The sequence below is a fragment of the Neomonachus schauinslandi genome, chromosome 8 (assembly GCF_002201575.2).
Source record: "Neomonachus schauinslandi chromosome 8, ASM220157v2, whole genome shotgun sequence".
In the NCBI taxonomy this organism is placed as follows: Eukaryota; Metazoa; Chordata; class Mammalia; order Carnivora; family Phocidae; genus Neomonachus; species Neomonachus schauinslandi.
In genome coordinates this window covers 40357441-40369586 of record NC_058410.1, presented here as the reverse complement: position 1 = coordinate 40369586, position 12146 = coordinate 40357441, and the positions used below count along the sequence as shown (strand labels likewise).

Below are 12146 nucleotides of genomic sequence, written 5' to 3'. Positions count from 1 at the left end.
AAAAAAAAATGCTTTGAAAAGCACTAGGAATTACCAGGTCCACTTAAAGGCAAGAAGAGGCAATACAGGTTCTACTCTCCTAAACACGAACATGAGGCTGTTGAAAATTAGGTCTGAGGCCCAAGCAGACTGCGATATGCAGCTGTCACTGGGGCAAAACACCTCTGAGATGAAGTTGAATTTCTAAGGAGTAAGAGCCAAGTGTGTTTCGTGTGGGCCCGACAAATTATAGTGATTTGGTTTCAGCCTGAACAAGCACCACAAACAAATCCTGGCAGGCAGGGTCCCTACAGGAGTGGCTGAACAAGTCAGTTTTCATTTCCTTCCAAGCCCTCGTTCGGCTGATCCATCCACAGAAAAATAGAACAAAAGGCAAGAGATTACTGCACCCTAAAGCATCCAAGTGGCTTATTCGGCTCAGGGGTTATTTATAGCAAGCTGGCTCACACTGAGCACTGCTGCGAACGTGCAAATGGAAGCTTCAGGGCTGTAACAGTAGACAGAGACGCAAGGTGTGATCAGTGATTCCATTCTCAAGCCTGTTGTGGTTCTGATCTGGCCATGCCTTTCACCGCCACCGTGAACATTTACCTCAAAATAGGCTCATCCTCTTCTTCATGTGCACGTTCTATTTGCAGATGTTGTTATGAGGACAGATCCATCAGAAATGACTGATGTGGAGTCTGTGGTCAATAATTTTGCATCTTCGGCCAGGACCGGCCGCCGGAATGCTGTGCCAGACATCCAGGGCTCAGCCGGGACAGGTGGGCCCTCAGAGTTGCCCCTCAAACTGGAGGCCCTCTCCATGAAGGAAGGTAACGCACAAATTCTCTTCGAATTAGCAGCCCTCTCTTCTTAATCAATCCTTGCCTCTGGAACAGTCTCACTTTTAACTAGTTATAAGTGCTCTTTTTTCTTACGTGTTGACTAAGATCTCTCAATTTTTGTTGAAGGCTAAGTTCATTTTTTTTAGGCTTTCTGAAAGTGAACAGCTTCATCTTTTTCTCTCCCAATGTGTATGTGCAAGCTGAACATTTATGTATTTGGTGGACATGTAGAGTCACTCATAGTGCTCATTATTGGGAATAAAATGTGAACAAATATAATCCCTTCCCTCAATAAACTTAAAAATTTATCGAGAAACACTCAGAAATAGAATAGTTTTCCTCCTGTCATCCATTAGCAAACCACTTTGGAAGCTTGGGCTTCACTATAGTATTCTATAAGCCCTTCTATTTCTCATATCTAAAAAGCAGTTTATTATCAGTTGAAGATGAGATCTGTAAGGTGAGTATTTGTATAAAAGGTAACCATTCGGGCGCCTGGGTGGCTCAGTTGGTTAAGCGACTGCCTTCAGCTCAGGTCATGATCCCAGGGTCCTGGGATCGAGTCCCGCATCGGGCTCCCTGCTCTGCGGGGAGTCTGCTTCTCCCTCTCCCACTCCCCCTGCTTGTGTTCCCTCTCTCGCTATGTCTCTCTCTGTCAAATAAATAAATAAAATCTTTAAAAAAAAAAAGGTAACCATTCTTCAGTGGAAAAAGTTGAATTAAGGACAAAGGGGAGCTGTCAAACCAATGAAGGAAAACTTGGGTTTGTCTCCCCATTGCTTACATACAGTTCATCTAGCTTCCGGAGTTTGGTCTTCTGGAAATAAATATAATCATACTGTCAGTAAATTTTTAAAGAAGTCTTTTTATTTAAAAAACATTCATGAAGGTTAAAGAAAATTTCAGTTCCAAGTCATTACCAAGATACCTGTGCCTTGTGCCCCATTTTAGATGTCAAGGTAGACTTCAGTATGTGTGTAGAAATTTATTCCTGCTGCCAAGGAGGCAAGAGGCTAGCGGCTTCTACACATCCACCCTATTCATGCAAGTCCCAGAAGAAGGCTCTTGGTCCTCTGCTTCAGGACATTATTTGTTACCTGATAAAGTTACAAATGTTCCTGGTTTGATCCCTATGAAATAAGTATATCTTTGTTTGGCCAGGGACACCTCACTTGTTCCCAGAGGTCATTGCATTTCTCATATGAGACACTACAAATAATAGCAAAAAAGTACATATGTACATACAAACTATTTTTTTTTTAAAGATTTTATTTATTTATTTATTTGAGAGAGAGAGAGAGAGTGAGAGAGCACAAGAGGGGGGAGCGGGAGAGGGAGAAGCAGACTCCCCGCTGAACAGGGAGCCCGATGCGGGACTCGATCCCGGGACTCCAGGATCATGACCTGAGCCGAAGGCAGTCGCTTAACCGACTGAGCCACCCAGGCGCCCCCATACAAACTATTATAAGATGGGAAAAGGGAAAGAAAGAAAATAAATAAAAATGTGTGTAATGGTTTTGGCCTTTTAAGTTTGAAAATGGAATATGGTTACCAGGACATGATATTGCTGTTGAAGGGCCATCCTCAACCAGAGAGGTGGAGAAGCTAAGTTACTTATTAGCCTGACAGGCCTAATTAAAGTTTACATGCCCCAAACACACACACACACACACACACACACACACACACACAAAACCTTAATGCTTGTTGACATTACCTAAATGAAAGAGAAAAAATACACTGTAGGAGAATTAGTAGTCTTCACCATTTTATTTTGGTCACTAGAGACCATTATCTGAAAGAATATTGTTACTATTTTTATATCGTTAAATAACAAAAATCCAACTAAGTAAATTTGAAGATATAATTGACTTTATTAAGGGATTCGTGAATCAGGCTACATCCTATCTAACAAGTTAGAGGGGAGCCCTGAGGAGTTGTACAAAATGAAGGGTTTTTATGAGAAGGAGGGTGAGCCAAGGAATTTACTAGCAAAAGAAAAAGGATTGTTCCAAGCAAGATCACATTCCCTTAGAGGGAAGGGCAAAGGGATTATTAGGTGGATTATTAAGTGGTTTTTGGGTAGTTTCCCTCAGATCTGTCCTCTTTGGTTTTTGTTGTCGTTGTTTTTGATAAATATTTTTAGGCAGGAAGACCTCTAGGATCTCAAATGCCTTGTGTCCTGCATGAAATTAACCTGCCTGAAATTTGCCTGGTTCATGCTCTGTTTTAATCTATGTCTTATAAATTAACAACCACGATAGGGAGGACAATGATGCCTGGTAACATATCAGCAAGAAATGACAGAGGGTGGCAGCGGTAAATGTCACAAAGGGCCTTTTCTTAACTCCCTCTGTCACTATTTGATCCATCGTTCAGTTTAGTGCCCACTAGGTGCTAAGCACCATTCTAAAAACCAGTAGCATAGTGGTGAATCAGACAGTTTTGCTGTCATGGATCTTCTATCTCCAATGGGAGAGTTAAATTATAAACAAGTAAATATATGTCAACAGTGATATGTTCTATCAGAGAATTAAATAGGATGTTGTGGTAGAGTTACAGCGTGACTCTAGACCGAGAAATTAGGGCAACCCTTCCTGAGACCTGAATGACGATGGTGTGTTTTGAGTGGCAGCTGAAGAAAGCAGGAGGCACACGAAGATCAGAGGTAAACATGGTCTTTGCAGAAGGAGCAGCTAGTAAAAAGCTCTTAGAATGGACATGCCTCCAAATCCTTTGTCTCTCTTTCTCTGATCCTCACCACACCACCCCTCTATTTCAAGATCACAAATGACATTGTGTCTGATGAAATCAGTGGTCCATTCTTAGTCTCCACCCTACGTGATCTCTTGGCAGTTGTGTCTTTGTGGATCGTGCCCCTTCCCCTCAACACTGTTCTTCCCTGGGCTTCCTGAACACTCCACTCTCCTGGTTTTCTTCCTGCTTCACTCGCTGTTCCTTCCCCTGCTGTTGTTTCTTAATGTCCCCTATCTCTTAATGAATTAGATGGTACCAGAACTGTCTTTTGACTTCTTCTCTATCAACATTCCCTCCTCTTGAGATATCGTCCAATTTCACTGGGATAATATAATCTTCCTGATCACTCACAAATTTGTTATCTCTAGCCAGAAGCTCCTCTGGCTTCACACTCATAAATCCATCTGCCTACTTGACCTCTCTGCTTGGCTATCTTACAGGAATCTCAAACTTAATGGGTAATAGGAAGAACTCCAGATATTCTTCCTGACACCTGCTCTTCCTGCCTCTTCTCCATCTTGGTGAATGGCAGTTTCACACTTCCAGTGGCTAGAGCCAAAACTTGGAGTCATCCTTGTCTTCCCCTCTTTCTCTCATCTTTACATCTAATCTATCAGCAAAAATTGTCAGCTCTGCTTTCCCATTTGTCCAGATAGCTGCCATTTTTCACCTAAAAGATCTGGTCTCTTGGTATCTCTCTGACTCCATTTTCCAATCTTTTTTCTCCCTTCTGTCCCACTTGCAGTTCCTTCCTGCACATTGATGCCTTTGACCTTGCTGTTCCCTCTGCTTGGGATGCTCTCTCCCTGCTCCCGGCATAGCTCACCCCGCCCCTTCTCAGGGCTTCACTCGCATGCCCCTTCTCCCCAGCAAATCCTATCTAAAACCACAACCTCCAGGCTCCAAGACTTCTTGACAACTCCTATTCTTTTATTTCCTCCATAGCACTTAGGACTCCACACATACCACATATTTTACTTGTTCTGCTTCTTCCCCACATCCCTCATTAAAAGTCTCCTGAGAGCTGGAATTTTTTTTTTTCCACTGCTTGGTACATAATACATGCTTAATACATATTTCCTGAATGAAAGTTGAAGAACTGAATAGAGTCCATCAGATTTAACTTCAGAGATGCCAGTGATGATTTCAGTAAGCACTTTTGGGGAAGCAGTAGAGACTTAATAGTTTTCATTTAAAATGGAGACAGCAAAGGATGATACACTTTAAAGGATAAAAGACAAGACAGTATGTGGAAGATTTGTGGTTGAAAGAAGGCCTTTGTTAGTGTGAAGGTGGTGGTGACTTGAGGAAACGAGGAGTCAGGAGAAAGGGAAAGTCAGGTGAAAGGGAGGCGGAGGATGATTGTTAAGAGTCAGCTTCCTGATGAGGCAGAAACGGATAGGATCCCCGATCATGAAGGAATAGACCTGGAAAGTCTGAGCAGCACCAGGCCCGGCTCCAAAGGTCTGGGTGAGTGTGGTTGCACAGGGCCCTTGGGCTCAGAAGAGGTTTGCACTCGGTGTCAGGCGCTACTGTTGCTGTCTTGAAGTTTTCCATATTTTCTGAATAAGAGGTGCTGCATTTTCATTTTGCACTGGGCTCCAGTAAATTGTGCAGCCGGTCCTGAGGAGCACACTTTCCATTGTAATAGGAGGGAAGGTAGTAGGAAAAACAGATGATGGAGTTTTAGAGGTTTGGTGGTAGAAAGTTGAGGGAGCTTTTATCTGATGGCTTTGATTTTTTTTTTCCTGTGAAGTAGAAAGATCATCTCCTAAGAGCAGAGGAGGTAGAAAGTGTGAGGAAGTCAGAGAGAGTGTGATGCCTATGGAGAAATCATTAAGGGGGTGGGGCTATGGAACCAAATTGTGTCTCGGTCATTTACTAGCTGTGTGACTTGGAGCAAGTCACTTAACCTGTCTATGCTTTGATGGACTAGTCTATAAATGGAGATTGTAATAATACCTCAGGAGACTGCCTGGCTTGTAATACTTCTGGAGAATAGGAGAGAAAGGTAACTAGCAGAATGTAGATTGCCAAACCGACCCGTATTTCTTTCCTTTGTGTAGTGTCCATATCTAGATTGAGGGCAAAGCGTGTCGGAATCAAGGAGAAAATGATTAGGGTGCATAAAGGAAATCCCAACTGTTTCATTCCAGTATAATATGAAGTATATTTCACTATATTCTATAAGTGAATGAAAATATTTATTTTTTTTTAGATGTAAAAAAGAAAAATGAAGAAACAACACAAAGGCAATTGGAAAAGCCAAAGAAAGAAGAAAAATGAAGGCTCAAAAACTATCAAAAGTACTGAATTTCTGTACATTGGAAGACTTAATGGCTCTGCTTTCCTGAGATGTTTGATCTGGTAGTAACTATGGTAACATTGCAGCCCTAAGCAACATGTGTGTATTAGACAATTTTGTTGTAATGCTACTCACTTGGAATGCAACCATTGATGTCCAATGTAGGTTATTAAAAGGCATATTACTTCCAAATTGCACCCAAGGAAAGAATGTATGGTCACTTAAATACATATCATTATCTATAAACCCAACAAAATCCACTGCTCTCTTTTGGATTTACGTGGCCAGATGTATTTTTAATTCCATTTTTATGGTAACAGATAACCCGTTTCTTGGTAAATATAAAGCAAACACTATTCATTTAAAACTTTATGGAATTTGTAGGACATTTTTTTTTGATGGGAAGGAATAATAGTCAAAAACATATAGAGAATATTTATTTTTAATCAAAAATGCACACTTTTCCCCAAACCCTAAAAGGATTTGGAAAAATTACAAAAGTTTGACAACCTAAGTATCTCCAGGATGTTTTTGTTTGATTCATTTTGCTTCTAGTCTATGCATACTGTGATTTTTCATGTGGACTCTCAGAACACAAAATTTGTGACGAATCGTTTATGTGGAACATGCCTATTAAATGAATTTTGCTATCTTCCTTAACTTTGGCGTACGTGTGTGCATATGTTTTTCTTTAATATGAATTATACAAAACACTTTACTAGTTGCTTTATACTGTCTTTTCTTATTCTTAGGGCTTTTGTGTCTTGTAACTTGTTTCTAAAATGATTTCCTCAGGAATGCAGACCTTAATTTTTATATCTTTCCTAAAGTAGCTAACATAACACATAAATATTTAGTGAATGTTGTAGGTAGAAATAGCAAAATACTTGCTTTTAATATATATTTAAGCATATATTTTAAAAGGAACAAAAACAAAACCAAAGTTTTAGTAAATTTTGATTTATTAGACATTTTAGGAAAATAATAAAATTCTGAATTTTTAAAAAATGGAGTAATGAATTTATTTTCATTTTCAGATATATATGCATGCTCTTATATTTTATTTGATTGTTGACATAGGTCATGTCTGTATACAGTAATCAAATAAACTCTTCACTGTTCAAGAAAGTTGTTACTGATACAAGTCTTATTTTTATCATCTTAGCTATACCAACTGAAAAAGGGTGACACATTTTAAAGGAGGAAGTTAATAAACTTTACAGTATAAATCACTTCCTATGTATTATTTCATCGACAAAGTCTAACTTAATATCTTACATATACCAGAGGGGTAGATTTCAAAGAACCCGATTGTTTTCTCAAATACAAATTTTTTTTTATAGAAGAATCTAAATTAGTATCTTAGGTGTAGCACTAAATTAATATTCAATAAAATGTATTATAGCCATTAAAACTATATTTCAGAGAGTTATTGAATGACATGCTATTATGTAAAGAGTATAAAGAGTATTAGAGTAGAACAGCAGTAGTTTTTAACTTGCGGGAGAGTGACAATTTGGCCTCAGAGAGGACATTTGGCAGTATCTGGAGACATTTTTGACGCAACTAGGGTGGGGGCTGGGGAGAGAAAGCGCTACTGCCATCTAGTGGGCAGAGACTAGGGATGCTGCCAAGCTGCCAAGCATCCTGCAGTCCTACCAGGAGACCCTGACGGCAAAGAATTATCTGGCATGGAGGTCAGTAGTGCTAAGTCTAAGAAACCCTGGATTAGAATTAAACTGTTAAGCACGTGGATTTTTTTTTTATTAAGCATTAATACTTTATTGTCAACGAATTGTCAGATCATTCCTATTTCCAAATGTTTAGTATTTATACAATAATTTCTTTTTTTGATCTGGGTGAAGGAATTATACACACTGGATTGATTATAAAAACATGGTGGCCAACCATCAAATTGAGTCTTCATAGCTCCCCTGTTTTCTTACATTTATAAAGGCTCACTTTCTGAAATAGTTATTTTTTTGTCTCATTTTTTTTTTAAGTTTTTATTTAAATTCTAGTTAACATACAGTATAGTATTAGTTTCTGGTGTACAATATAGTGATTTAACGCTTCTTTATACCCCATGCTCATCACAACAAGTGTCCTCCTTTATCCCCATGACCTATTTGACCCATCCCCCACCCACATCCGCTCTGGTAATCATCAGTTCGTTCTCTATAGTCAAGAGTCTGTTTCTTGGGGCACCTGGGTGGCTCAGTTGGTTAAGCGACTGCCTTCGGCTCGGGTCATGATCCCAGGGTCCTGGGATCGAGCCCCGCATCGGGCTCCCTGCTCGGCGGGAAGCCTGCTTCTCCCTCTCCCACTCCCCCTGCTTGTGTTCCCTCTCTCACTGTCTCTCTCTCTCTCTCTGTCAATTAAATAAATAAAATTAAAAAAAAAAAAGAGTCTGTTTCTTGGTTTGCCTCCCTCTCTTTTTTTCTCTTTGCTCATTTTTTTGTATCTTAAATTCTACATATGAGTGAAATAATATGGTATTTGTCTTTCTTTGACTTATTTTGCTTAGCATAATACTTTCTAGCTCCATCCATGTCATTGCAAATGGCAAGATTTCATTCTTTTTTATGGCTGAGTCATATTCCATTATATATTAAATAGTGTGTGCATGTGTGTGTGTATGTGTGTGTGTGTGTATACACCATGTCTTCTTTATCCATTCATCAGTCAATGGACACTTGGGCTGTTTCCATAATGTGGCTATTTAGATAACACTGCTATAAACATTGGGGTGCATGTATCCCTTTGAATTAGTATTTTTGTATTCTTCGAGTAAATACCTAGTGGTGCAATCGCTGATCAAAGGGTAGTTCTATTTTTAACTTTTTGAGGAAACTCCATACTGTTTTCTACATTCTTGCATTCCCACCAACAGTGCAAGAGGATTCCCATTTCTCCACATCCTCACCAACATTGTTGATTTTAGCCATTCTGACCGATGTGAGGTGCTATCTCATTGTAGTTTTGATTTCCCTGATGATCAGTGATGTTGAGCATCTTTTCATGTATATTGGCCATCTGTATGTCTTCTTTGGAAAAATTTCTATTCATGTCTTCTGCCCATTTTTACGTTGGATTATTTGTTTTGAGTGTTGAGTTTTATAAGCATGTGGATTTTGGATCCATATGACTTGAGTTTGAATTCTATCTCTGCTACTCACTTGCTGCATGATTTGGGGCAATTTACAGCGTTTCCAAGTCTCAGCTTTGTCCTCTGTAGAATGGTATTAAGAATAGTACATACCTTGTAGGGTAAGTGGAAGTAGCAAACGAGATAGTATATGTAAAACAGTTGACGAATGGCTGGCAAAGAATACTTATTCAATAAATATTGGCTAACATCATCATCATCTTTATCCCAGATGCTTTGCCATTATTCTCTGGTAGTGGAGGTAGTGGGCAACTGAACTCGTTAATTTGGCTATATTCTGCCTTCCTGTGTGATTTCACAAACATCCCCTGTTCTTGGTGCTGGGAGAAGACACTATAATGGAAATGGATGATTCATAGTAATTACCACATTAGTGCCAATTCAGACACGCTAATGAGCTGCTGATAGGTGATGAGTATTATCCTTTAACAATGAGTCACCTCACTAATGTTTTATGACAGTTACTGCAACAAAACCGAATTTTGAGTATTTAAATGAGTAACTCGTTCCATGAAAATGTAGAAGAAAAAAAATTAACAACTCTTGGGTCATAATATTATATATGGTATTTACTTCTCATCTAAAATTAGAAGATGAGAAATGAAGCCATGTCCTTCCTCACTATTGCTGATAATGACACACATTCCAAATGTATATTCTAAATCACTTATTCATCACAATGCACTCATACATGTCCCATTATATACATATTTAAAAGATTTTATTTATTTATTTATTTGCCAGAGAGAGAGAGAGAGCACAAGCAGGGGGAGAAGCAGGCAGAGGGAAAGGGAGAAGCAGGCTCCCCGCTCAGCAGGGAGCCCGATGTGGGACTCGATCCCAGGACCCTGGGATCATGACCTGAGCTGAAGGCAGATGCTTAACTGACTGAGCCACTCAGGCATTCCCCATTATATACATATTTATAAGTATTTTGTATTACAGAAGGTATCAGGCTTGTTAGCCTGATGAAAGGATTTATTTTTTATTTTTTTTTATTTTTTATTTTTTTGCTAAAATGGACTCCAGACAAAGGAGAATGAGAGTTCAATTGTAGTTTAAATGCAAAATTGAATTTGCCTGCCAACTTTTTGAAAAAATCAGGTTCTTTTGGGAGAACCTTTGCTGTTTTGTCAAAGACAGTGTCAACAAAACTATCTAGTTGGGGCTCATTAAAGAAAGTCTCCAAGCCCATTTTTGCCATTGTCTATTTATAAGCCACTTGCTTTAGTCAATAGCTGTAAAGTCTTAATTAGTACTGTCAGATAAACCAGGACAAGAGGGAATGATAAAGCTATAAAGTGGTTATTTGGAAACTTGACTATAAAGGAGTAGAAAGCAGAACACCAACAACAAAAAATTCTATGCCGTGTGCCAAGAGATCTTTTTGTGATCTGGGCTGGAGAGGTTAGAACTGTCTTAGAATGTGAGTGACTACAGAGCAAGGTGTCCTATTTGCAAAAGGAAATGGTGCATTAGCTTCAGTTTTGCTAGCTCAGTTGGCTTTGGCCAGTTTGGGCAGATGATGGTGGTAGAGAGGGAGAGAGAGAGAGAGAGGAAGAGCAACCAAAGCACACTAGCCTATTGCCTTATCTGACACCTCAAATTCAAATTACAGTTCTGCCATTTGCTGTCATGGCTTTGTTATTTTAGTCTCTGTGCTGCAATTTCCTCAATGTGTAAAATGGTGAATTATGCGAATCAAATGGTGGATACTAGTAAAGTGCTAAGGAAAGTGCCTGATACATAGAAAAGCTGTTATTATTATTAGCAATTATTATTAATAATTTCCTGAGCATAAAAAGTGACAGAGACTTTAAGGTGAATGTCTGTTCTTTTCTATGTTATTTGCCAAAGTACATTTTCCTCCTATTTCTTTGCTCTCTTTTCTTTCCATGAGCAGCACCTCTTTAGCTAAAACCAGGACTGATTAATCAGAGTGGATTCCATTTTTTTCCAGAGTTATTGATGACAATTCTTATTGAACACTGGAAATCTGCAGCTATTTAAAAATGGAAGCATTGGCTCAAACAAAAGGCTGGAAAAGTGTTGTTGTTCCCTGTTAGAATTCTAGGACAAATTTCTTATGGAGCACATACCAATAGGAATAATGATAATAATATGTATATATACTATATAATAATACTTACTATTATTATATAGCCATTCTTTGAGTGGTGCTTACTAAGTACCATAGTAGATCCCCCTGAAGCTTCAGAATAATGATCATACAAAATAGTTGCTAATGTTCCTCATTCCACAGATGAAAAAAATGGATTCAGGAAGTGCCTTTGGGAATTCACACACGTAAGAAAGTAACAACAGTGACCCGCGATGAGGCTCTCAGAGCCAGGATATTCATTGCCTCTCTGGCACAAAAAGGCCCTTTGTTCAAACCATCTCATCTGCCAGTCTTACTAAGTTTTTCTGAATTCCACTCAGGATTCCTAAAAAAAATTGAAAAGTTGTATATAGGCAGCATAGCCCATTAGCCATCATGAGGCATTTATGTCTCAGCACCAGGAATTTTATTTATTTGTTTGGCATTTATTCATTCATTCCTTTATATTTTATCTTACTGAAGAAAAGATTCTATATGGCAAGTGCAATTGCGGTTTAATTCGTATTAACTTGCCAGACTCTGCGGGACGGAAACTGGTGAGGAGCTTGTGGCTCTTTCGGGCGGGAGGTAGTACCCTGGGAGGCAGAGGCATACAGGCTCCCCTGAAAAGGAGACCCAAACTTGCCTCATTTTACATTTGTCCTGGGGCTGCCTCTGACTGGAAAGGGCACACTGATAATCTGTGGGAATCCCAAAAATAATCTGTCATGAACTAACCATAAATATCTTAAAGGTAGGGCCACACAGGCAAATGAAATGGTCGCCTTTGTTCTATGCAGATCTATTTCGGGGGTTGGGTAATATTTGGCCGCGCCGATGGCCGAGAAGCACCTGAAGCGCCAGGTGGGGATCGCTATGGAGGCCTCAGGGAACCATTCTCAGTGCAAGAGATTAGAGAAAAAGTCTTGCCCCATCTTAGAATGTATGGAATGTACTTTGATAGCTCTTTGAAGGATCTCATGGTGC

At 39.3% G+C, this 12146-nt stretch overlaps 1 protein-coding gene across 3 annotated transcripts in view; it reads left to right on the top strand.

Moving 5' to 3' along the window:
- Positions 1-7011, top strand: part of PKIB (cAMP-dependent protein kinase inhibitor beta) — a 102264-nt gene extending 95253 nt beyond the window's left edge. For 2 of the 3 annotated variants that reach the window (XM_021693467.2, XM_021693466.1), the window contains 2 exons: positions 639-815; positions 5803-7011. In XM_021693467.2, coding sequence (XP_021549142.1) covers positions 647-815; positions 5803-5870 — 237 coding nt within the window. In that variant the 5' untranslated portion in view covers positions 639-646 and the 3' untranslated portion in view covers positions 5871-7011. Of the gene's footprint in view, positions 1-442; positions 513-638; positions 816-5802 lie in introns of those variants that run through there. The other variant, XM_021693468.1, reaches the window with a different exon arrangement.
- The last annotated feature ends 5135 nt before the right edge of the window (positions 7012-12146 follow it).